The sequence below is a fragment of the Pipistrellus hanaki genome, assembly GCF_964339955.1.
Source record: "Pipistrellus hanaki genome assembly, chromosome: 3".
NCBI classification, from domain to species: domain Eukaryota; kingdom Metazoa; phylum Chordata; class Mammalia; order Chiroptera; family Vespertilionidae; genus Pipistrellus; species Pipistrellus hanaki.
The window spans coordinates 79,311,099-79,338,268 of NC_140505.1; the positions used below are offsets into that span (position 1 = coordinate 79,311,099).

A 27,170-nucleotide genomic window follows, 5' to 3' on the forward strand; every position below is an offset into this window, starting at 1 on the left:
GATTGGGTCATGATTTTACAAACTGGTGTCTAACTCTGGAAGTCACAGCCATTTTTTGCAAGTAACTCTAAGATTAGCAGTGTGGTTAACCAATCTAAATCAAACATGCAGATCTGGCTTGTTCAAGAGATAGTGCACAAATTTACTTAGAAAGCTCAACTGGTTAAAATAAAGGAATCCAGAGATTGACTATTCATTGAGTTAAAATGGAATTAGTTCAGTGGATGGGAAAAAGAAAAAAAAAATCGGTTCCTATAAAAAGAATGGTGGGTGGAAGTTGCTGGAGATGTAGATTTGGCAGGAAAACATAAAACCACAACCCTGAGAAAATAAGCACCAATCAGGGATTTCAGCAGGGATGAAAAACAAAACACACATGGAAGAGAACAGGAAAATCAAATCTTTACTGCCCATAGTCAGAATATAAAGTTTTGGCTGTGCTCTTTTCAGCACACATTCCTATTACCTATTTTTGAAATAATGGAGCTGCTTTTCAGCTTTAAAAATATGTTTTAGGCACCTCAAGTTGCCCGCATTCTGTTGGCAAAAATGAAGACAGGGTTAACAAAGAACAACAGATCTGTTTTATTTGACTATATGAAGGCAGTTTAACATTTCTTTAAAGGCCTGGCTAGTGTGTTATTCAGCAGCAGTACGGACACCGGGGTCTGGGAAGCTCAGGGACACCTGCACCCAGAGAGGTTTGCCAATCAAGAAGCACCGACTGGTCATAGCGTGACTTTGCAAAACCTGACAGCTTCAGTGACATAGCATTTAGTCTTGGATTTCAGTGCACAGCACTTTCCCCAATCATGGGAAGGAAAAGGATGTGAAAAAAGAGAAGGTATGCTTTACATATTTCTTCCCTCTTCTATCCTGCAAATATAATAAGAGGGCAAATATATTGTATTACTAAACAAAAAACAATTAGAAAAATTTGATTTCTTCTCAGGCTTAGAAAAGTTGCTCTAGGGATGGTTTACACGAGACATTCCTACTCTGGAAGCCAAACTTTGAAGTGTTTACTATGCTTAGATAAATCACATATTTTCCCTGTGAGTACAGCCAGTTCAGCTTTATACATACTGTTATGCAATTCCCCAGGCACTCTTTCCAGTTTAAAAGCATGCTGTTGGAGACACCTGTATAAATTGATGTGGAAGGTTTTTGCTCTTTAAAATACTTGTTAACCAGACCAGTTAAAAGTTTGCCTTGTTACTCAATAGAGGCTCCAAGAATATTGATAAAATAAGGGGGGGAAATCAGCATTGTTTTCTAAAACTTGAAGAGACCCAAGATTAAATATGTGAAATTTGTCATAATAATAGCAGAATCCTAAAAAGAAAAGACACAAGTGAATAAAACTGAAAAAAGCAGAGACTTCCCTGGTTTCTGCCATTCTGAGGTTTTGATTCATAAAATACACTAGTATCTTTCTATACTTTTTGTCATGATCTAAAATGTTTAAACAATCCATGTTACTAGTAAAAAAATTAGTCACTAGTGAACAGAGTCCAGGAGATAGTACAAAACATTTCTTTACTGTTCTCATCATGTCATTGTTCCGTCCTGCCCCTCAACTATGCTCCAGGACAAGGCGCAGAACGCATGTCGCTCACCAAGGCGTGGAGACATACATTAGTAAGAGGAGCCCTGCAAGCTTCCCCAAAGGAGAGCTCCGTGGTTGCTCTCTGTAACAGGTCAGATAGAAGATACCACCATGGACATGGTCACCCCAACTCCAATGGGAATGAATGGCAAGGTAGTGGCAGCACTTAATCACCAAAGACAGAGTGGTTATGTCTACGATGAAGGGTAATTAGAATGCCTTGGCCTATAAAGCTCTCTGATGGTGATTAACATACCATGATGTTCATAGAAATGAAATAGATAAGCAGTCCATTAGAGTATTGCTTGATCCATAAAAGAGGAAAAAATCTCTAGATCTGGTAGCCTAAAATCCAAGTTAAGGCACCACTTCTGGATATAAGTCATTTCAGTCACTTTAGTAAGCTTCTTGATTAAAGAGGAGGCTGGGCCCCCTTGAGAAAACACCTTGCTGTTTCCCACATAATCAAAACAGGAGCCGGCCTGCAGATTGAAAGGTCCCAGGTTCGATTCCGGTCAAGGGCATGTACCTTGGTTGCGAGCACATCCCCAGTAGGGGGTGTGCAAGAGGCAATTGATCGATGATTCTCTCTCATCGATGTTTCTAACTCTCTATCCCTCTCTCTTCCTCTCTGTAAATAAATAAATAAATAAATAAATAAATAAATAAAATTAATTAATTAATTAATTAATTAATCAATTAAAAAAAAAAAGAATTCACTTAAACTTTTGCTTCTCATCCTGATAACCTTTAACTCTGCTGGTTTGGAAGTATTAGTCCCCTGAGAGGGGAAATAACAATGGTTCAATTAAACCAGAAGAGACTTTTACCTGGCCATTTGGGAAACCTTATGCTACTGAAACAATAGGCAGAAAAGGGTTGCTCTGTTGGTTGGAGTACTGATCTTAGTTACCAAGGGCAACTGAGTTGCTGCTACACAATGGAGGCAAACAGGGGGATTTCTGGGATAGCTTTAGTATTTCCATGCCGAACATTAAGGCCTAATGGAAACCGTGGAGAGACACACACACACACAAGCAAATGAAGTTGGATTATTCCATCAGAGAAAGAACCCCATCAGCTAAGGCTCTGATTGAGGAAAATATAGGATGGGGCAGTGAAAGAAAAAACCTATGCATATAAATTATGGCCTTATGGACAATTGAAGAAATGAGGCCTGTATAGTTTTGCATATTTTCTCTTTGTGTGTTATATGTATACTAGAAGCCTGGAGCACAAATTCGTGCACAGATGGGGGTCTGGCTGCCCACCCTGATGGGGGCCAATTGGGGCTGGGCTGGCAGGGGGGAGGGGACACGGGAGACTGGCTGGCCGGCCCCGCCCCTGATGGGGGGCCTGATCGGGGGCGGGGACAGCTGGGGGAAGAGGCCGTGGGCGGTTGTGGGGGGCTGATTGGGCCTTAATCAGTCCAGTTGGCTGCCACAGTGCGTGTCATAGTGACTGGTTGTTCTAGTTCTGTCATGCTGGCCGCTTGGCTTTTTATACGTATATAGATGCCAAACCTTTTGTTCATCTCTTTCCTTGTTCCATTTTTTATTTTATATGTAAGTTGCTGGAGGTAAACTTTATAACTTAGTCCTTAGGATAGAAGAATAGTAAACAGAATTGTGATAAATTTGAAGATTAATATAACCAGTGATGGATATAGTGACTACTTGGACCTTAACTCTCCTCATTTTGGGGAAAGAGTGAAAATTTCTTTACTTGTAAGGATGCCTTGTGCATTGTTAAGTAGAAATATAAAGTTGTTTTGCTATTTTACAAAAGTTGCAATGTGTGTAAAAGGACGTATATGGAAGTTGGGTAGCTGAAAGGGTGGGCTGTGTCAGTTATCAATTTATTGCCTCTCAGATCTAAATTCATTTTTCATTGCCTTTATGAGATAATGGAGCTGGGTCCTGTAAATACTTGTCCTTTGCCTGGTGACATGGTGTCGAGTGCTGTTAGTAGAGAGTACCATAGGGACACTGGAGGGAGGAGGAGTAGGGTCAGCAGCCCCCTGTGGGCAGTAGTGATGGTTAATTTGCATATTACTCTTTTATTAGATAGGATTATTGTATTATTTTCAATATGAACAACCTTCAGAGGTAAAATTTGGGATTTATGTTAATAAATGTTAATCAAGTAAATCAATGTTTTCAAAGCACAATATCATGTGTTTGTCTACCAAATAAGCAAAAAATAAATACTGTACAGTATTCTTTTGTCTACAGGTCAAAATAGTTTATCTTAAATCCTTAGAAAATTTATAGTAGACAATAATTCTCAAAGAATTCTCTCTTGAGCAGTGGTTCTCAAACTTTAGTATTAAAATCCTTAAAATCCTTTAGTATTAAAAAGGGCTGCTCAGATTCCTGGGCACTATCCCCAGTAGTTTCAGATTCAGTGAGTGGGGCCTGAGAATGTGCATTTCCAACAATTTCCCAGGTGATGCTAAAACTATTGGTCTGAGGACCACACTGTGAAAATCACTGTTAGGCGAGTCAACAAGCAAGTTACATTCATTAAGTGCCTATGATGATTAAAGTGTTTTACATATATAACCTTATTTAGCTAGTTATAAATGTTATAAAAAATATGATTATCCCTTTTTGTAAATGGGGTATCTGGGCTCAGAGAGAATGAAAAACTCGCTTGAGGAGATATATAGTACTGAATATTCATTAATTACTATTATTTTATTATTCCTTACAGAAAAAAATACACATTTAAATAAAAGTTCCTAAAAGAATAATCTCATTTACATTTAAGTTTAAAGCATCCCACTATTCTAAGTGTCTGCCAGTATATATCACCAGTCACCACTGCTTACTCTGGAATTGAAGTAACACAGCATAATGGTCTTCAATACTAGAATACTTATCTCCTTTCACAAAGCAAATCAAAAGCATAGACATACAAACAAACTAGGCAATTTAAATTTTAAGAAAATGATACATCTCAGTAAGTAAGTTGCTAAAAGTGAAGTTGCCAATAATATAAATCTGTCACTGTTATACTTTATAAAAAAGAATATAAGACACAAAATTATTAGACTGCAAACTTAAAATAGTTAATGAGCTCTAAACTTCAGAATGACAAAAACCCACTCAACTCTACATCTCTATCAAAACAAATAATTTATATAAGACAGATTCCCTTTTAAATATATATATATACATATTTCAACTTAATACTGTAAATCACACCCAGAGTTATATTTACTTAAATAAGAATTAAATAAACTGCCCAAAATGCTGATTTCATATCACAAAACGTAAGTACTTTAAATCACAATTTTGGGGTGATATATTGAATACATTGGTTCCTGAAACAATATTAACAAGCATATTTTTAATAATATATTTTCATCTATAAGTCAGGTAAAGCTTTATTAAATGGTAAACACTTTTAACAGTGCAGAAGTACAACTTTCAAAAACAAATACATTCAGAAGATCTGCTGTTCAAATAGTATTTTTTCAAAACCAGGTGGAGGAGTATGATAAAATTCACTGAACTGGCAATCCAAAATTGCACTGTCATCAACTAGAGACAGAAAAAGACAAAATAAATTAGAAGAAAACACCTTAATTTGTATGAATACATAATTATAAAATAAACTGTTTCCAGAATAACCATAATATCAATAGACAAAAAGAATAAACACATCTACTGTCCAGGTTACAAAACATGATCCTATTGGGTAAAAATAACCACGACAAAAAACAAAATATATCAAAAATACTGAAAGGCTATACATCAAAATATTATTATTAATTATCTCTAAAGGGTGTGAGTATGGGTAATTTTTTTAAAAGATTAATTATTAATTAATTTATTTATTTATTTATTTATTTTTTAGAGAGAGAGGAAAGGAGAAGGAGAGAGAGAAAAACATTGATCGGTTGTCTACCAGGGATCAAATCTGCAACCTAGGCACATGCCCTGATTGGGAATTGAACTGACAACCTGTTGGTGAACAGAATGATTCCTAACCAACTGAACCACACTGGCCAGGGCAGACTAGGAGTAATTTTAATTTTTCCTTATTTGCCAACTTGTATTTTCTAAACCTTCTACAATTAACATTGTTTTAAAGTTTCATTTTGAAAAAATATATAGCTTCACAGGAAGTTGCAAAAATAATATAAAGTGCCCAGAGGTAACATCTTACATAACTACAGTACAATATTAAATCCAGAAAACTGACATTGATAAAATACTGTTAACTAGTCTCCAGGCCTTATTTAGCATGTACATGTTTTTACCAGCATTTATTCAAAATAAATGAATGCATATAGCTATATAAAGACTTATACATGAATATTTATAAAGCTTTATTTTATTTTTTCAATCCTCACCTGAGAACATGCTCATTCATTTTAAAGAGAAGGGGCAGAGAGAGGGAGAGAAAGAGAGAAGAAGAGAAGAGAGAGAGAGAGGAAAGAGACAAAGAGGGAGAGAGGGAGAAAGAGACATCCATGGGTTGCCACCTGTACGTAATCTGACTGGTGATCAAACCCACATCATAGGTGTGTGCTCTGACCAAGAATCAAACCCACAACCACACTGGCCAGGGCTGTAACAGCTTTTATTTTTAATAGTCAAAAAACTACAAATAACCTAAATAACAACTAAAAGATGAAAGGAAACACAAATTGTGATACTTCCACATAATGAACTATACTATTTGGCAATAAACAAACAAAGTTGAAGTATTAACACTATAACACAAGTCAATCTTAAAATAATTATGCTGAGTGAAAGAAGCCAGACCAAAAAAAAAAAAAAAAACCCTGAATAATTCTGTTTATATAATACTCTAAAAATGCAAGATAATCTATAGTGACAGAAAGCAGATCAGCGGTTGCCTGGTTGGAGCACCCAGCAGGGCCTGCTTGCCCATCGCCATGATGTGGAGCAGGCAGGCCCCGAAGAGAGCAGAGAACCATGGGGAGCGGGCCCAATCCATTAGTAGGACATTGCTGAGGGCTCCCAGATTGGAGAGGGTGCAGGTCTGGCTGAGGAAGCCCTCCTCCTCTCCCACCCCCATGCACAAATTTTGTGCACTGGGCCTCTAGTAATACTCTAAAAATGCAAGATAATCTATAGTGACAGAAAGCAGATCATTGGTTGCCTGGTTGGGGCTGCAATGAGGAGGAGCAGGAAGGATTATAAGGGAGCAGGAGGAAACTTTTAAGGGTTTTCTTGACTATGGTAATGTCATGGATTATCACTTTATACCTCTTGTCAAATTGCACAGATATATTTAATGACATTACTGAATATTTTATATTTCATAATAAATACTGAAAAAAAGTAAAGTACTGGATTTGACATTCTTGAAGTCATAAGTGATTTTAACAAGGATGGTTTCAGTGAAGTGGTAGTAAAGGCAGCCAAACTGGATTGAAGAACAAATGAGTGATACAATAAAGACAGTGGTATAGGCTATTCTATCAATATAAAAAATGTAGCCATGTTGGGAAGGATAAACATGGGGCTAGTGGGGGGTAGGTAGAGTTTAAGAAAGAGTCTTTCATATGACAATGATTCAGAATGCTTATAGGCATTGAAGAGAAAGGTTGATGACATGAGATACAGATGAAGAGCTGAAAAAATGAAGTCCCAGAGTTGGGGAGTTTTAAGTCTAGATTACAGAATGAGTTTTCAGAACATGAAGGGCACCACTTCCTCTGAGAAGGGATAAAAGGAGGCAAGATTGGAGTAGATCCAGAAAAGCTTCAGGAGGGCAGGGAGGGAAGGTCATCTTGATAGCCTGTTCCTTTATAAAGTAGAGGGTAAGGTCATCTGCAGAGAATTTAGCAGGGATATTCAAGAAGCATAATGAAGGTCTGGGGTGTTTAGAGATGTAAAGGAACTGCCAAAAATATTGAGAGCTTAGATTACACTGGGAGTCAACTTTGCAATTTTCTTCAGTGTTATATACAGTTTTTCTCTCCCCATAGATTGAATGTAAGAACAGACAAAATGAATGGCTGGACTGACCTAGAATTAGGAATGGGATGGAGGACAAAGGGTAAGGAAACTTAAGTTGTACAGTTAGGTATATGTGGCTAGAGGCTCGGTGCATGAAATTTGTGCATGAGAAGGGGGTCCCCTCAGCTTGGCCTGCACTCTCTCCAACCCGGGACCCCTCAGGACCTCTGGCTCCTTACCGCTCACATGCCTGTCAGCCTGATCCCCCTAAGTGCTCTCCCCTGACAGCCTGTTTACCCTAACTGCTCTCCCCTGCTGGCCTGATACCCCTAACTGCTCTCCCCTGCATGCCTGATCGCCTCTAACCTCCTCTGCCTTGGCCCTGCCAACATGGCTTTATCGGGAAGGATGTCCAGGACTTCCAGAAGGTGGTCCGGAAGATGTTCAGTATAATTAGCATATTAACCTTTTATTAATATAGATGCCATCTTGTCCTATGCAGGTTGTTCTCAGGTTTTCCTATCGTGGAAGGGGAGCTCGCAGTAGCAGCCTGGGTTCTGACCAGGGCTTATGGGCTTGTGCTTTATCTCAGCAGATTAAATTCCTAGAATAAGACTCTTGGATGTACCTTGAACATTTCTATCAAATTTGCCAAATCCTCCAAAAATGTTGAACCACTTTGAACTCCCACCAGCAACCCTCCATCCCACTTTGATGACAATATCATTGATTTCTCCCTAGAAGCTTCCCTCCTGTCAGCCAGGACTGCTTGGTACGTGAGTCAGCCTCATTGTTCAGCTGGGGACTTGATTTTCCGAGATAGAATTATGGAGGAGGAAAAATAGTTTTCCTCTACCCTTCTGAGTTCCTAGCAGAGGCCCTTGTAATGAAAGACAGATCACGAAGAGAAACACAAAAGTTCATTAACATGTGTACCTCGTGTATATGTGGGAGATCCCAGGGAAAAATGAGTAACTCCTCAAGGTGGCTTAGAATGCAGATTTAAATACCTTCTTCCTAGGGAAAGAGGGCGGGAGATGCAGGCCTCTTAGAGAGTAAATGATTTTTAGGAAAGATGAATGAGGATGGAGGGAAATAGTTTGTAACAAAGTTTGGGTGTGATGTCATCTTCCACTCTCCTGTCCTGTGACAGGAGTCAGTCTTCTCTGCCTGATGACACTTTTCCCTTCAATGGGACCTATGACATTTAAGCTCCTTTTGGGGGTCCGATTTTAGGCAGATCAGGAGACTTCAGTGAAAGCCTCTGCACGCATTTGCTGTTTTTCAAGCATCTGCAGCTCAAGATCATCAATATACCAACACGGCATATGCTGGGGTGGCATGTTCTCTGACCTTCAGAGTAAACCCAACAGAAGCTTGTTTCCTCTCTTAGATGACTTGCCACAGTAGCGTTATTCTGGAGACGGTATTCTGACCAGAACTTCCTGGGAGTGGGCATAACACACCCTGTGCTTGTAGAAGGTGTGGGCCACATCACTAAATAAACCAGGGGCAGTTTTCTCATCTTGTGGAAAGGAAGATAAAGTTATGATAGTTTATCTCCCTTTCCACAAGTTTCTTGCAGGTTTGTGTCTCCGCTGCCCCCCAACCCCCCTAGCAGCCCCAGCGCCTCCGCCTCGGGCCTTGGGGCTGCTGGGTGCCAGGCCTGCGGGTGTGTGTCTCCAATTCGCCCTCCCCAGCCCCAGGTCCACGGTGGCAGGGCTTGAGGCTGCTGGGTGCTGGCCTCCCTGTGGGTTTGTGTGTCTCCGATCTGCCCCAGAAGCCCCAGCACCACATGGCCGCTATGGGCCTCACCATCTTGGTTGGGTTAATTTGCATACTCACTCCTATTGTCTGCTAGCATAGCAGAGGTACGGTCAATTTGCATGTTTCTCTTTTATTAGATAGGATAGTATCAGACTACTAAAATATTTGACTTAATTGCACTGATTTGTCAATTCCAATTTTTAAAACATACCTTACTATATATAATTTGTTACCTACAATTTTATTATATTAAAGATAATGCTGAATCACAGATACAATTTATAATAATAATTTTATTCACTACTCATTTATATAATTTAGTCATTCTACTGATATTTATTTCATTTCTCAGGCTAATGATTTTTAATATTAAACTACATTTCCATAAAGGAATTGCTTTTAGGTGTATCCCAGTGGTCGGCAAACTGCAGCTTGTGAGCCACATGTGGCTAATGAGCCGCGGGTTGCCGCTCTGTTGACTAATCAGTTTGCTGGCCACTGTGTAAGGCATTACCCTTACCCAGAAGCTTTGACTTCAGGTTAAAGACATTAGTACATTATTAAAATTTTTTTTTGTGTTTTTCTCTAGCAGTGGTTGGCAAACTCATTAGTCAACAGAGCGGCAAACTGCGACTTGCGAGCAGCATGTGGCTCAGGAACCACAGTTTGCCGACCACTGGTGTACCCACTATAGAAAGAAAACTAACCTACACAGAGTTTAAAAGTACACCTTTGCCCTGGCTGGGCGGCTCGGTGGGAACGCCAGCCTATGCACTAAAAGCCTGTGGGATCAGCTCCCAGTCAGGGCTCCTGCAACAACCAATAGATGTTTTTCTCACATCAATGTTTTTCTCTCTCTTTCTCTCTAAAATCAATAAACATTTCCTCAGGTGAGATTTTAAAAGATAAAACAAAAAAACACTTTTACATGCAAAGATACAGAAGGTAAAATAACTGAAAAGTAATTTATGAGAAAGGAATACTAAAAAAAAATTAATTAAAAGCTAAAGCACAGGATTTGATAGTTATTATCATATTCTTAAATATTTATATCTGTTATTATTTTTCTGACATCCCAAACAGTATGTCCACACTAACATTGCTAATCTTCTAGGAAATTACTGCAAAAAGTTAATAATTAGCTTTCATTGTGGCTCAATTCTAAGAACTTAAATATGGTAGTTAAATGATAAAATGTTCTTAGATCTACTAAAACCGTGCACATGTTGATTTAAAGTTGATAATATAAAAAAACAAAGCAGAATAGAGTGATAAAAGCATTCTGGCTATTTTTTTTTAAAAGAGAAATACCTAATTTTTTTGGCATTTGTCTCAAAATAATGAAGAGAGAGATGAAAAACAATAGGAGTATTGGGGTTAGATGAAATCTAATGGACTACAATAAATGTTTGAAGATAGGTGGTGGGTTCATTATATTATTCTCTTTATTTCTTAACATGCTTAATATTTTCCATAATAAAAATTAAAGTAATTAAGTGGTATAGGGTTATCTCTTAAGTACCCCAATTCTTGCAGGACACACTTATACAGAAACTATAATACTTACACACATTTTTTTGGGAATAAAAACTTTCCTTATCCTACTGAATATATTTCCTATAAAAAGTCCTTAGCAAAAGCTAACATATATTTAATAATGTTTAGAAATACTTTAGCTTACCATAAACAACTGGATACACTGTCCCTCGTATACCTGATGCTGGACAATGCATGTTTTTTCCATTCAAATATACATTTAATTCTACATGGTCATATGTAATACCCTAGGAACAAAAGAAAATATTAAAAATGATAAAAATATAAATAACAATTATTACTAAAATGCTGGAAAACACTCAGATACCAAGCACTATTCTAGGCACTTCATATTTACTCATTTACTTCTCACAAGACAGGAATTATCATCTCTATGTTACAGATGAAGTAGCTAAAGCACACCAAGTTTAAATAGTTTTCCTAACACTGCACAGCTGGAAAGTGGCAGGGATGGGATTTTAACCTATGCAGAATGGTTTTGGAATACTTATTTTTAATTTGCATATAATTTTAAACTTTTAAAACACTCTTTAAAACTTTGCGTAGTAGTTACTGATGACAGAAAGAGAGCTTTCTTTGGAAGAATTAACACTAGACAGCAGAGATGAGAAATCATCACAGACCAAGAAGCAACCACTTTTGACTGTGGATAAATTGTACCAATTTAAAAGCTTTTTAGAGATAGAAAAAGATCTCAGAGATCTAGTCTTTACTCCCTCACTTTCTGGTTAAGACAGCAAAGGCTCAGATAAGTCATGGTGTTAAAGGCTATGAAATATTTTCTTCAAATTATAGCAAAACCAAGGTTAAACAATGATTTATTAAAAGTTAAGGAATACTGAGAAAAATAAACAAGTTACCTTTGTTTCATTTCAGTTTAGGCATCCTATATAATAAAAGAGTAATATGCAAATGGACCCTAATGACAGAACCACTGGCAATGTCTGGTCACTATGACATGCACTGACCACCAGGGGGCACACGCTTAAAGCAGGAGCTGCCCCTGGTGGTCAGTGCGCTTCCACAGGGGGAGTGCCGCTCTGCCAGAAACAGGCTCATGGCTGGCCAGTGCAGCAGTGATGGCAGGAACCTCTCCCACCTCCACAGCAGCACTAAGGATGTCCAACTAATGGCTTAGCCCGCTCCCCATTGGGAACGGGCCTATACTGGCAGGTGGACATCCCCTGAGGGGTCCCGGATTGCGAGAGGGCACAGGCCTGGCTGAGGGAACCACACCCCCTTCCCCCACCCCCATGTCCTAATTTTCATGCGCAGGGCCTCTAGTTTAAATATAATAATGAATTGATAATTGGGATTAGCTTTTTTAATGAAAAGGCCTGTTTCACTTTTTTAAAAAAATCCTATATAATAAAACTGTAGTTTGCAAACTGTCCCCTCGACCGGAAGTTCTTCCAGGAGTTCAACCAGGGGGCAGGGCCGGCTGGGGGAAGGGAAGGACTACCTGGCCAGCAGCCGCTGGAACCCTACCAGTGCACGAATTTCGTGCATGGGGCCTCTAGTAATTACATAAAAAGCAGTGTTAACACTCTTTAGACCAAGCGTGTCAAACTTGTGGCCCACAAGGAATATTTCTGTGGCCCAGCCAATATAACAGTATGTAAGAAACATTTTAATAAAGATTTCATAACTTAATTTTTACAAAATCCTATTATAAGTAATTAATAACGAGTTATAATGTTTGCTAATGACTGATTACTATAATCGTGTTTCATTCATTCCCCTTATGCATCTTACTCGCAGGCACACCATTTCTCTCCACTAATACTAGCAGTGAATATTTTAGCAGCCGACTGCCATGTCATTAGTCTTGTACTGACTTGTTTGGTGTGTGCAACAGGAAATATTTTGCTTTCAGAGAACAAGAAAAATAGGTTTATTTGCATTACGTTTATTAATTTGTGCAGTTATTCAGTGTCTGGTAAGTTAATGTTCAAGAAAAAATTAATTTTATTAAAATGTTCTATTATTTTATGTTGATTACTCATTTGTCTCAGCCCTTTATATTCAGCATGTCTCTATCGAAATAAACCTATGTTTCTATGAAAATTGAAGTTTTTGTTTTTTTGCAGCCCATATAAACTTAAACCTTGCTTATCTGACCCTTGCTAGCCTTTGAGTTTGACATGCTTGATTTAGAGGACTACAGGAAATCTAGCAGTTCAGATCAGGTGGTGATCCAGACACCCTTCACCACCTGGTGGCAGCATAACCTACAGCATAAGGGCAACATCCCAATACACCCCAATGCCAAACAAGTGAAGAAGCATGTGAGAACCCCGTTCCCCCCCCCCCCCCATCAGCAGCATTTGGTTCAAATATTTTCCAACTTAACCTGTCCTTTTACATGTCTAAAAATTAGGTTTGATTGTGACATAATGGTGCATTTATCAATAATTGCTTGCAGGTTTAGCGAACAGGCTCATATTAAACTGTCTGTATTATAACCTAGAATCGTCTTGTACAAGAAGTTACTTAACTTCTCCTAATCTGTAAAATGGTGATAACAATACTACCTATTTCATAGGATCATTATGAGGATTAAACAATTTAATCCCTGACAGGCACTTAAAACAGTGACTGTCTCATAATAAATGCTAGATAAGTATTTGCTCTTATTATTGCATAGAATTTTTACCAAATTTCTCTAAATTAAAAATGCCATTTTAGAATGTTACACTTTTCAAAACTACTTATAAAAGGGAAAATTACCATAAACTGTTTTAGGCATGCTGTAGTAGGTCATTGTTATTGTATGAATATTGTATGAATATAATCATTGGTTAAATGTTGAAAGCTTATTTTTCTTGATTTCTCCTCAGAGAATAGTATAAACTGAAATTCTACATATATGAGAATGTTTTTCCTGGCTTATAACCCATTCTACTTTTCCTACGCCATTGTGAGCAATTTGATGAAATTTGTTCTCAAGTGTTTGAACTAGGAGGATAAAATCAGTGTGTTAGGGTAATGTCTTATTTTCTTGATTCTGCATTTATTTCATCTTTTTTAGTCCTCCTTTTATTAAATGGGCATGAAAGTCAATGTCTAGTTTTAATAATGCTGACAGAAAAAATGGCCTTCGTAAATCTGGTATCAGTCATCTCAATGAAGGAAAGAGGAAGGCAAGAATAACATACAGAAGTTCAGTACATTAACAAAGAAAAACATTTGTTACTGATTATCTTTTCTCATGTTTGAATTTGATCTTTTAGTGTAAAAAGGTTGGAAGCATCAACTTGCCTTCGAGATTCTCTTTCAAGAAATAACCATTTGAGTAACAATATTCCATATCATGAACACCTGTCAATGATCTATAATACAGAACCAACTATTCAAAAGGAGAGAGAAAAGCAGATTTTTAAAAAGTTTGTCTTTCACCTTCTTTTTTCTTTCGTCAATCTCAGGGGGAAAACACTTCAACAATTTACCTATTTAAAAACCAAGTGTTCTTTATATTTTTTGAATTGCAGAAAAGAGATCAGATCGTAATTAAAAATCTTTCCACATCTTTCTTCATTTTCTCCAAAATATTGTGTATTTCTTTAACTCAATTACCTGGATTTACCTTGTCCGTGTCATCTTATTATTAGAAACTTTCCCTAATTATTTACAGATTCCTTTCAACTTGGTACCAGAGCCAGGAACTCACAGTTCTGTGTCTAAGGGCACTTTGGGTAAAGGAGAACCAAGAACTCTGTTCTCAATCAGTAGCTAACAGCCTGCACTCAGTGTACAGGTTCTTGGATAACACCATCTGAGAGAAAGTATCTGAAAAAGACAGGAGGGAATCTTTGGATAATATTTTCAATAGGGAAGTTTTAGTAAAGCCTTAGAATTTCAAGTCCATTTCTTTGAAAAGTTCAGAAAGTTAAGAAAATTTAGTAAGATTTAGTTTAATGAAGACCAGCACTCCTGATAAAATGTTACTCTTCAACAGAAATTCATAAAAATTTAAATAATAAATGTTAAATTTTTCTCTGAGATCTCCAGCTGCAAAAATACCTTCTCTGGGTGAGTGAACTTTTAAAATTGTGGGCCAAGACTTCTCTGATGTTAGAGAAGCAGGAAATGCTGATCAGCAGCCACTCCGTCATTAACTCTCCCAAATGGAAGTGAGGGCTCACACTGACATCCCTCACCAGAGACGGCTGTGGAAAGCAGACAGTTGGGTAAGCCAGCAGCATCTTCACTAAGTGCTCTCTTTGGAAAACGTGCCACCCCAAGCTTTGGAATCCAAACCATAAACTCCCAGGCAAAGCACATATACCAAAAGCAGTTCAAGTTTAACAATATACAGTGGAGGACAACTCCTGAAGAAAACTCACCACCACATCTCCCTCCTGTGGAAGGCTGTTGGCTGGCAGCCTGTTTTTCTCCTCATTGTTGTGGTATAGCGCTCCATCATTCCTCATCACCAGACTGTGCACATCTCGCCCGAGAGGAATCTGATTCAAATTAACTTTCTGAGTTGCAACACCAATACCCCAGATTCCTAAAAATATAATGATATTCCTAAAAATACAATGAACTATTGTTTTGAATTTTTATTTTTTAAAAATCCTTTAAAAGTAGTTTGCAAGTTACGGTAGGTTCTCTGCAGACATAGCATAGCCTAGATAGGGGTGTCGAACTCAATCAGAGAAGGGGCCAAAATCTAAAATCCAGCCTAAATCGCAGGCCGAATGGTTTACTGAACAGTCATAAACTGACAATGTCATAAACTGACAGCGGAGTGCAGTGATGACAGCGCGGTGCGGGTCACAGTGCAAGGCCTGGCGGGCTGGATTTGGCCCGCGGGCCTTGTGTTTGACACATGTGGCCTAGGAGATGAGAATGGGCCTTGGAATTGTACGTTGGTTTAAATCCTGACGTAGCTATGTCATCTTGGTTAAATTGCTTAACCTCTCTGCATACTCACTTGTAAATTATGGATCCCAACAGTACTTACCTCACAAAGTTATAAGATACTAGAGGCCCGATACATGAAATCCATGTATTGGGTGGGGGGAGGGGTGTGAATGGAGAGAGGGTCCTTCAGCCCGGCCTGGGCTCTCTCGCAATCCAGAACCCTTTGGGGGATGTCCGATTGCCAGTTTCACCGACAGTTGGACAGCTCTCTCTCTCCCAATCCAGGGGCACTCTCTTACCACCCGCCTGCTCGCTCCTTACCACTTGGCTCACCGCTCATTAGCACTGCATGGAGGCAGGAGAGGCTCCTGCCACCACCACTGCACTTGCCAGCAGAGAACCCGGGGTTCTCAGCCAGGTTCTGGCTAAGTGGCGCTCAGCTCCTGCATTGAGCCTCTGCCCCCTGGTGGTCAGTGTGCATCATAGCGACCAGTTGTTCTGGTCGTTCTGCGGTAATGGTCGCTGGGCTTTTATATACAGATACTGAGATAATCCAAGTAAAGCACTTGGAATGGTGAAAGTACTAAAATAATGTGTAAGTAAAGCGCAGAGTAAATATTTTTAAAAAATGAGCTTTTTTCATTTCTCTCTAAAAGTTATTTTTTAGAAGCTACACAGTGAATTTCACAGGACAACAGTTCTAAATAGAGTTACAGAGTCTCCTTATGCTAAAGAAATATGCATGTTGTGATTACATTTTGGCATAACTGTCTCAAGCTTTCATTGAGATCAATGCAACAAATTCCAATAGCACATTTATTCTAGTGACCCCATCCTTTACAGAAAATCCACATAAAAATTAGTGTGAGATTTAAGGCACAAGAAAATATTTGCTTGAGCCTAAATCAGTATTTGCTTGAGCTTTATACCTCAAAAGACAACAGTAAACAGAGACATTTTGCCAGTGAGTTAACTTAGAATGAAATGGAGGACAGATTATATTTATTTCATGCACTGAAGAAAATCAGTATTTAAAACTAATTAGAAAACGATCTCCAGAGGAATGTTTTATATCATTCAAGGCAGTCACATAGGAGTAGGGATTAACTCCACTCTAGTTTTCCTATTCTGTACCTATATTACTCCATGCTGTATTTCACTAGAAGTTTCTTCATAATAAAGCCCTGGTAGGAGCTCAGTTGGTCACAGCACCATCCCAAAGTGCCAGAGCTGCAGATTGGATCCCTGGTCAGGGCACATTCAGAAATCAACCAATGAATGCATAAATAAGTGGAACAACAAATCAAGTTTCTCTCTCTCTTTTAAAAATAAATAATTCCCCCATATTCAACACTGCCACAACTTAACTGAATATTAGCTATTATAATATTCATGTAAAATTGTTATACAATTCAAGAAACTCTACAAATTTTTTTTTAAAAAGCACAGACTTTAGACTTCTGTCGGAATTCTAAATCTGCTGATTGCTTCAGATAATATTGAATCAGGGTATCTTAATAGGAGTTGAGAAAAACTCAGAATCATAAGATTGATTTTATCCTAAAATAAATATAAGAGTCTATACCTTATATGATTGACCAAATGAAATGGTGCACCTAGCTGCAAATTAGTAATTAATTATCCTATACAATAAAAGAGAAACACGTAAATTCACCATACCTCCACAACGCCCAAAAGCCACTCGGGAGTGAATATGCAAATTACCCCAACAAAGATGGCAGGTTAATTTGCATACACAGGCGCTGGGTGGGGAGCAGAGCAGGAGAGCTGGTGCCTTGGGGGGATGTGGCTCACTCAGTCGCTTCCCCCAAGCCGCCAGGCAGAGAGCCGAGCGGGAGAGCCAGTGGAGAGTTGAGCAGCTTGGGGAACTTGGCTCCCCAACCTGCCATACAGAGAGCAGAGAGGGAGAGCTGGCGGCTTGGAGGACTTGGCAGAGTGGGAGGCCCTGGGGTGGAGACAGAACAGGAAGGGAAAACCAAGAGCGTGGGGAGCACCAGGAATTCTGGAAATAGTAGTTGTGGTGGCAGCCCCAGGACCGGAAGTGGGAGCTCAGAGCATGGGGAGCACCAGGAATGCTGGAAATTAGGTTCTAGTGGCAGATGGATCTCCTAGACACTAGACTAGGGGTGTCGAACTCAATCAGAGAAGGGGCCCAAATCTAAAATCCAGCCTAAATCGCGGGCCGAATGGTTTACTGAACAGTCATAAACTGACAATGTCATAAACTGACAGCGGAGTGCAGTGATGACACCGCGGTGCGGTGCGGGCCACATTGCAAGGCCTGGCGGGCTGGATTTGGCCCGCGGGCCTTGTGTTTGACATATGTGGTCTAGAAAATGAAAGGGAAGATGTCCTAAAACTTCCAGGAAATCTCCATCAATGAAGCAAAGAAAAAAAATGCCTCTATTATTCTGTGAGCATCAAACCAAACTGGGTTGGGGTCTCAGACAATTTGCTCATCTGATTGCAAAGACAGAAACTCCTGGATTGGAGAGGGCTCCCTTGAGGGGTCCCAGATTGGAGAGGGTGCAGGTTGGGTGAGGGACCCCCCTGCCCAACCCCAGGCATGAATCTTCATACACTGAGCTCCTAGTATTAATAATAATGCTAGTGCCTCACAATGATCTAGTATATCCTCTTGTTAATCTGTTAACCGGGGAGTTCCCTTTTTAATTACGCAACCTGTAATGGGCGCGTACTCTTTCACTAGGATGTGTCAGTACGTCACGCCCGGAGGACGTAATTTCATATTATTATTTTTATTTATTTATACTTAATTAAAATAAATGATATATATTTTATTTATTTATTTATATATAAAGCACAAAGGAAAATACAAAATTACAAAAAAATAGAAAAGAATACCAACAAAAAAATGGAAACATCGAATTAAAAAATTATAAATTTTACAAACAATTATAAAGATTACAAAAATATATACCGTCCCTCACAGGGCACAACATATATTTCAAGGACGTATTCATACGTCCTACCCGTTCCCGATATTGTTTACGTTTGACGTATTTATAGGTCCCGCTCAGTTAACAGGTTAAAACACTTACATGGCCCAGCCTGTGTAGCTCAGTTGTTGAGCATGGACCCAGGAACCAAGAGGCCACTGGTTCGAATCCCTGTCAGGGCACATGCCAAAGTTGTGGGCTCAATCCCTTGTGGGGGGCATGCAGGAGGCAGTCAACCAATGAAGTTTCTCTCTCATCGATGTTTCTATTTCTCTATCCCTCTCGCTTCCTCTCTCTCTAAAAAAAGAAATCAATAAAAAATATATTAAAAAAAAAAAACACTTTCTAGCTCATGTGAAGAGGGAAAGAAAGGACAACTCCGTTAATCCCACTTTATAGAGATGAAGACTAAATCTAATTAAACTAAATTAACTAATTAAACCAGAATCACACAAAGAAGAGGTGGAAGAAAAGGTCTTCTAAGTAAGAATTTAGAGCTTTTTTACTACCTCATTAATCTTTTTCATATATTGAAAATTACTCCTAATATTTAGAACCATTAGGACTATACTAGTAAAGTACCATTATACCAACCTGTGGACTGGATTTTGAATTCAAAGTAGCTTTTGTTTTGATGTAAAGGTGCACTGGCTAAACAACCTCCTGTTCCACATATTCTTCTTCCATTTTTTACAATAACAACATCTGTTCCTAAACAAAAAATTGCAGACAATGTGTAAAGTTTTGTATTTTCTTATCCAACAATCAAGGTTAATTTCTGTTTCACTCTTAGCTCTTGGGCAACAACAAAAAAGTATACTATAAGTACTTTAAAATACAGAAATAATGATAAATACTTAAATATTTAATTCACTATTTTTTTTCCTGAGAGAACATTTATATTTAACATTCATTTGTAGCTACAAATCTTGTTTAATTAGGCAGTTCCAAACACTGAATTATGCTGATAATTAAAATACTTAAAAAATAAAGAACTTTCTTTAATATTTAGCCAAGAAATCAATTTGATTTCTTAAATCTCTTAATCTAAATAAAGGCATAAACACTTAGAAACTGGTAAATTGGTATAATTTTCAATTCAATTAGATGAATTAAAACAATCTACTAAAAGCTGGCTGATTATTTAATAAGTACAAAGTAGTCAAGGAAGAACTGAAGAGTATATGGAATATGGAAAGAAACATACATCTTTGTTCTTGAAATAGGTAACACTAAAAAATGGATTTTTAAAATGTTTATAAGATAGCTACTATAAATGATAAAGGTTTTAACATCATTAAAAGCACTTTATTTTCATGGAAATTTTTAGTTTAGCTCAAATAACATTTAATAGATGAGACTGTGGGAAAAAACAAACAAACTGTAGTGTGACCTCAATACCAATTCTTTTCCAAATCTCAATTAAGGATGTATATAAGAGAACATGAAGAGACTTAATTCTAATATGTAAGAAATATACTATAGCACCGAGGCATGTGACTCCCAAGATCTGTGGCCAGTATTAAGTGTAAAAGCCAAGAAGACCTGGCTATTGGAATTATATAGGACTCCTTCTAAGGGGGTTAATGAAATTAGGGCACAGTAACGAAAGGTATTAGCAGGGAGGCAATTATTACATTAATCACTATTGAATTCATGTTTAAACAAAAATTATTTAAGATAAATACATAATAGAAATGCAAACTTTTCAACCACAATCACAATTCTAAGATTTCAGACTATCACAGACACTCTCCTAAATAAGGTAAAACTAAGATGCTATTATATGATTATTAAAAATTCAATAGCATCCATTTATTTCTCGTTATAAATGTTAAACTCCAAATTCTGAGTAACTTTATAAATAATTTACATCTGGCTTCAAAATATACCTCCAGCAATTTAAACTGAAGAGCACCCAGGACCCAGCTCTTCCTGGATGTAAAGACCATGTAGTGCTTGGCATCTAGCAGATGCTCAGCAAATAACGAATATAAAAATGAATGAATAAATATGCTCTGCTAAGCACTTTGCGGTGGACATGTAGCATCTGTTTTCCGTTTCCCTACAGCCTTCCCTCTGGAGATCAAAACAGTTCCAAGGAAGCTGACTCAATCTCTGGCTTCAGGGTTACAGCTTTGACCTAGGTTAAGTCAATCAATGCATTCCATATTTCTTGGCCACAGTGATTAAGTGAAAAATGGTTATATGAACTAAGCCACTAAAATCAAAGATAGTCTCAGGACTTCTGCAGAAAACAGAGAAATAAAGACACTCCCTCATTCTTGTGCCTGAAGGAGGAGCCCGGGGAGCTGCTGCACGTTATCTGGAAGCTGGCCCCAGGAGAGGAGAAAAGCCCAGTCCCTGGCAGCGTCTTCACGAAGCTCGTGTTGCCTTTGTACTTTTTTCAGCTAAACGTACCAATAAATTTCCTTCATTGTTTAAACAACTCTGAGTTATAATTTTTACTACTTGTAACTAAACGCATTTTAAGTAAAGCACATTTCAAAGAATTATGTAAATGAGTGGCATACATACTAAAATCCTCTAATGTCCAGCTCCTATAGTAGATAACTTACTGTCTTGGATACCATCCTAAGGTGCTAAGTTAATAGAAATATCAGAAGACCCTCAATACAATCTAGCCTACTGTCAGAACCACAGAATCTAGTCTAACTCTGAACATGGTATTATTCTCTAACTTTAATACCATTTATCTCCAAGGCATTCTGCTAGGTAATGAGATATTTTATATAAAAGGTAAGTATATACAAGAAACACGCTGGAATGATGTGAATAATTAGGGAATTTATATGTATTCCATTTCTTTAGTACAAAGATATCCTATATTTGGATCTATGTAATTTGTACAGTTTTATTAATTAAACCAGACAATAAAAGGCTAATTTTAATAAAAGGTTCATTACCATCACATCAGCACATCAAGAAATGCTAACAGGACTGTTGGGAGAAGAAGAAATAGAGAGAAACAGAGGAGCACAGGCATAAAGAATAAAAATGGTAATAAATAAGTACCTATCAAGAATAACCTTAAATATAAATGGATTAAATGCTCCAATTGAAAGACATAAGGTAGCTGAATGGATATGAAAAAATGACCCATATATATGTTATCTACAAGAGCCCACCTCAGAACAAAAGACTCACACAAGATGAAAGCGAAGGAATGGAAAGGAAAATTCCATACAAATAGAAACAAACAAAAAAGCTGGGGTAGCAATACTCATACCTGACAAAATAAACTTTAAAACAAAGGTCACTACATAATACTACATAATAAAGGGATTGATTCAACAAGAGAATATAAACCTGGTAAACATATATGCACCCAATTTAGGAGCACCTAAATATATAAAATAAACTTCTGGAGAACTTTGAAGGGAGATATCGACAGCAATACCACTGCAACAAAAAACTTATCTAGGGAAGTAAAATAAAAAGCCTGTACTCAGAAAATTACAAGATGTTGAAAGAAGAGATAGAGGAAATATAAACAAGTGGAAGTATAAACTGTGTTCATGTATTGGAAAAATTAACATTATTAAAATGTTCACACTGCCCAAAGCAATCTATAGATTCAGTGCAATCCCTATTAAAATATCAAAGGCATATTTCACAGATCTAGACCAAATACTCCAAAAATTTGCAGCAAAATCTCAGACATGTCACATAACAGAATTTTCATTGATACATCATCTAGGACCGTGGACAGCAAACTGCAGCTCGAGAGCCACATGTGGCTCCTTGGCCCCTTAAGTGTGGCTCTTCCACAAAATACCACAGCCTAGGAGAGTCTATTTTGAAGAAGTGGCATTAGAAGAAGTTTAAGTTTAAAAAATTCGGCTCTCAAAAGAAATTTCAATCGTTGTACTCTTGATATTTGGATCTGTTGACTAATGAGTTTGCCGACCACTGATCTAGGAGAACAAGAGAAATAAAGGGGGAGGGGGGCGGGGGGACACAAATAGGACTACTCAAACTGAAAAGCTTCTGCACAGCAAAAGAAACCAACATTAAAATGAAAAGGAAACCCACTGTATATAAGAACATATTTGCCAATGATACAGCTGATAAGAGGTTAATTTCCAAAGTAAATAAAATACCCATACAACTCAATAAAAGGAAGCAAACAATCCAATTAAAAAATGGGCAGAGGTCCTGAATAGACACTCCTCCAAAGAGGATATACAAATGGTTCTTAATAAAGAGGCTTATTAAAAATGCTCAACATCACTAATCATCAGAGAGATACAAATTAAAGTGACAAATTAAAGTGACAATGTTGGTGGCCATTCTGACCCTTGTCAGAATGGCCACCATCAATAAATCAACAAACAACAAGTGCTGGCGAGGATGCGGAGAAAAAGGAACCCTCATGCACTGCTGGTGGGAATGCAAACTGGTGCAGCCACTATGGAAAACTGTAGAGTTTCCTTAAAAAATTAAAAATGGAACTGCCATTTGACCCAGTGATCCAACTTCTAGGAATATATCCCTAGAATCTCAAACCACCAATCAGAAAGAATATATGCACCCCTATGTTCATAACAGCGGTATTTACAATACTAAGATCTGGAAACAGCCCAAGTGTCCATCAATAGATGAGTGAATAAAAAAGCTATGGGACATTTACTCAATGGAATACTACGCAGCTGTTAAAAAAGGATCTATTACCCTTAAGACAGCACAGAGGGACCTGGAGATTATTATGCTAAGTAAAATAAGCCAGTCAGAGAAAGACAAATATCACACTATCTCACTTACAATGTGGAATGTAATGAACAAAATAAACTGACGAATAAAGTAGAACCAGAGGCATGGAAACATGGAACAGACTGACGAATCTCAGAGGAAAGGGGGAAGGAGGGAAGAAGTTAACCAAAGAACTGTGTGCACATGGACACAGACAATAGGGTGGTGCAGGCCGGGGGCAGGTTGGGACCTGGGTGGAAGGGGTAATAGGGGAATAAAGACGGATATCTGTAATATTCTCAACAATAAAGATTTTTAAAAGAGAGTATGTTTTAAGAAACATGGGGCATTTTCAAATATATGGCATCTTTTTCAAAGTAGCTACCTTAGATACCTTGGAAGACAGTTCTTACTAAAAAGCCAATTCATAATTAACACAAAAGATCTGGCAAAAAAAAAAAAATACAAACATTTACAAAAAGTATGCCACAGAAAATTCCAGTAGAGGAATTCAAAATCTTGAAATGTAATATCACCAAAATAAATGGCAACTTTGAAAGAGAAAACATTCATTTGGATGTGAAATGTACAGACTATTTTGTTAAAGAAAAAAAAAAAAGCAATCACCTTCTTTAGGCTGTCTAATACCACCTTTCTCATACCCAAATACTGGTATACCCATACTTGCTCAGTGTGCTTCTCGCATTTTCAATGGCAGATGAATTTATGCTTGAAATGTACTCTTAACACAACATGCCTTTCCTCTTTCATGTTATTCAGTTTCTAAAACCCAATGTCTTCTGTGATTGAAGAATTTGAACTTAATGGAAGAAAGGTTTTCTCCATGCAGGTAGAAAATTCGGAGATGACATTATTCTACTGAAACAAATGGGCAGATGTTGAAAAGGTTAGTGGAATGAGTACAACTGACCAGCTCTTCATAGAGGAGAGATCAGAGAAAAGGAATGCTCCAAAGAGCAAACTGCAATAAATCAGGAATTTGGCAGTAGATAAAAAGAACTAAAGCTGCTTGATCCTAAGTTCCAAGAACTACATATGGTTATCCTTACTGTGTTCCCGGCCCCTAAGAACTGCCTTTGTTAGTTCAGTGCAATGTCCTTTAGCCAATAGGAGACGTGGGAAAAATCGCAAGTGCGTAAGTACATGTAGAATACAATAATGCACAAAAGGGACAGTACCCTGACATAATTATGGCGGGAAATATCTGCTTCTAGAACCCAACTCCAGAAGCACGGAACTCCGTGGGAAAAGCCCAAGAACAGAAATACTGTGGTGACAGGCCACAGTAGAGAGAGGAAGAACATTAGATAAGAAATTACATGCCCATTTGAAAATTGGGAGGAAGAAAACATAGATGCAAAGGAGCAAAGTGCTATTTTATTTTGCAATAGCCTGACCTGTTGGGAACAGGCCAGTCCGGTCAAATGACACCACCTTTCATCGTGACTAGGAAGGAGTAAGGTAATGAGGTTTTAGCTGAAATGGCAGAGTGTGGTCTGAGATGCGACTTCAGGCTCCGGCAATTCGCCTCGTTTTGACTTTAGAAGATGAAGGGAAAATCACTTCCAAGAAATCAAGCTTCCACCTGTACGCGGTGGGCTGAGGAGAAAGCTGGCTGTCAGGGCGGAAGGAGCTGGAGGAGACCCGGAGCGCTCGGCAGGTTAGATCGGATCCACAGCGGCCCCGCCCCGCCCCGCCCCGCCCCGCCCCGCGCGCCCCTCGGAGGGAGGCTCCGGTGAAATCCCGGGGAAAGTGGGCAGGGCCACGCACCCACCTCCCGTGACAGGCGCCGCGCAGCCTCGAACCCAGAGCCAGGCCGAGGTGGAGTCCGCGACACCCCTCGGAGTCGGGGCGGCGTCGCGGGGGGAGGAGCGGGGCGGCGCCCGGGGCTGGGCCGCAGGTGGTCCTCCGGAGCCCTGCGCCCGGACCTGTCAGCGGCGCCGGGCCCGGGGGGCGGTTGGGTCCGGCGAAGGGGGCCTTACCCATGTGCTGCGTGTCCAGCTGCACGGCCGGCATCTCCTTCAGAGGAATGTGCCCCGTCCCGCCGTCTCTGCAGCAGCCCAGGCAGCAGAACACCGAGGCGGCCATCGCGCAGGGGCCACTGACTCCCCCGCTGCCTGTCGCTCCCGGACCGCGGCTCCCCTTTCCTCACCCCGTCTCTCCACCTGGCCCGCCGAGCGCCGGAGGTGGCGGTGTGGGGCGCGGAGGCCGGGACAGCGACGCCCCAGGCTGGGAGGGCGCAGCGCAGGCTGAGGTGAAGGTCTAGGCAGGAGGCGGAAGAGCCAAGGAATGTGGGCGGGGCGGGCCGCGGAGGGCGGGGCGGGCCGCGGAGGGCGGGGCGGGCCGCGGAGGGCGGGGCGGGCCGCGGAGGGCGGGGCGGGCCGCGGAGGGCGGGGCGGGCCGCGGAGGGCGGGGCGGGCCGCGGAGGGCGGGGCGGGCCGCGGAGGGCGGGGCGGGCCGCGGAGGGCGGGGCAAAGGGTACGGCTAGCGCCTGCGCACGGGGTTTCCTCCCTTGGGACGGCCCCGCTGGTGCTCCCCAGTGCTTAGGGTGCGCGAGGGTGTCTGCGTCCACTGAACTCTGAGGGGTCGTCAATGCAGTTTTTAACACCGCATCTCCCACGTCCACATTATCTTTAAGGACAAATGGACGAAGGCAAATCAGGCGGGGGAGTGGGAGTTGATAAGAGCCCGGAGGTAACCACTCCTTGCCCGGGGCTGAGAGAATTTTGCATCAGGAAGAGCCTCCGCCCCCAGCCGTGGCTGGTTTCTGAAGCATTTCCTCAAATTCTGAGCAGACGCCCAGCCCCAGAGTCGGCTCTGCTGCATTTTAGGTGCAGAGAGAACGCAGGTCTGGGCCCTTGATGCCGGAGTCCGGAGCGCGCTGCAGGCCACGGGAGGGGGAAGGGGGGCGGCGGGGGCGATCAGGGCGTGCCAGGACGGTGATTCTTGTCCTGTCTCTTCCAAGGGCATCCTCTTCGTGAACTGGGTTTCCGAGGAGTGGGAAGAGAACCCTGGAAGCAGCAAGAAGGCTGCCAGGAAGCCCTCGGTTCCCTCTGCCTATTCCTTTTTTTTTTTTTTTTTTTTAATTTTAAAAATATTTTATGGATTTTTTTACAGAGAGGAAGGGAGAAGGTTAGAGAGTTAGAAATATGGGATCAGCTGCCGCCGGCACACCCCCTACTGGGGATGTGCCCGAAACCAAGGTACATGCCCTTGACCCCCAGTCGAACCAGGGACCCTTCAGTCCTCAGGCCAATGCTCTCCACTGAGCCAAACCGGTTCCGGCTAAAGTATAATTTTTTTTTTTTTTAAGAAAAAGAATACATATTTTATTTTTAAAAGTTACTTTAAAGATTCATAAGCTGGAAAAGTCTCACCTGTCATGGGATCAAAGAGCTGATTAGCTTCTAAATCTGTAAAATTATTAGAACAAAAAGGACATTTGAAGGAGCCCCGGTTGGTGGAATCTCTCTCATCAGTTTCAATCCTCCTTCTCATGTGGTCCAATTTATATTTAACCACATTAACAAGAGTACGATAATTGATAAAGTAGTAGTTATGGCGAGTGGTTTTCCCATCTGCAGCAGTCTCTACTCTCATTCTGCATTTGATGAACTTGTCTCCCTTTAAATTATTCAAAACTGAACGAAGTTGCTTCCGATCAAACTTGAGCAGCTCCAACATATCCTCCTCTTTCACACAAGGGTTCCG

General features: G+C 39.8%; 2 protein-coding genes across 4 annotated transcripts in view; one reads left to right on the forward strand and one right to left on the reverse strand.

Moving 5' to 3' along the window:
- Nucleotides 1-379: 379 nt before the first annotated feature.
- On the reverse strand, nucleotides 380-25,575 carry SPRYD7 (SPRY domain containing 7). Of its 3 annotated transcripts, XR_014794647.1 has the most exons (6): nucleotides 25,442-25,575; nucleotides 19,320-19,436; nucleotides 15,222-15,388; nucleotides 11,000-11,102; nucleotides 2,139-5,157; nucleotides 380-876 (listed from the first exon to the last, which is right to left on the reverse strand). XR_014794647.1 is itself a non-coding variant. In XM_084879498.1 (5 exons), the coding sequence occupies exons 1-5, from the start codon at nucleotides 25,545-25,547 to the stop codon at nucleotides 5,060-5,062; spliced, it is 591 nt and encodes a 196-aa protein (XP_084735624.1). In that variant the 5' UTR covers nucleotides 25,548-25,575; the 3' UTR covers nucleotides 380-5,059. The 3 variants fall into 3 exon arrangements, 2 of the variants coding, with proteins under 2 accessions (XP_084735624.1, XP_084735625.1); XM_084879498.1 differs by having other exon boundaries at nucleotides 380-5,157; XM_084879499.1 differs by lacking the exon at nucleotides 11,000-11,102 and having other exon boundaries at nucleotides 380-5,157.
- The window catches only part of TRIM13 (tripartite motif containing 13), a 68,515-nt gene continuing 66,606 nt past the window's right edge, over nucleotides 25,262-27,170 (forward strand). The window contains exon 1 of the mRNA XM_084879437.1: nucleotides 25,262-25,280. The gene's annotated coding sequence lies outside the window, so the exon portion shown is untranslated. The remainder of the gene's footprint in view (nucleotides 25,281-27,170) is intronic.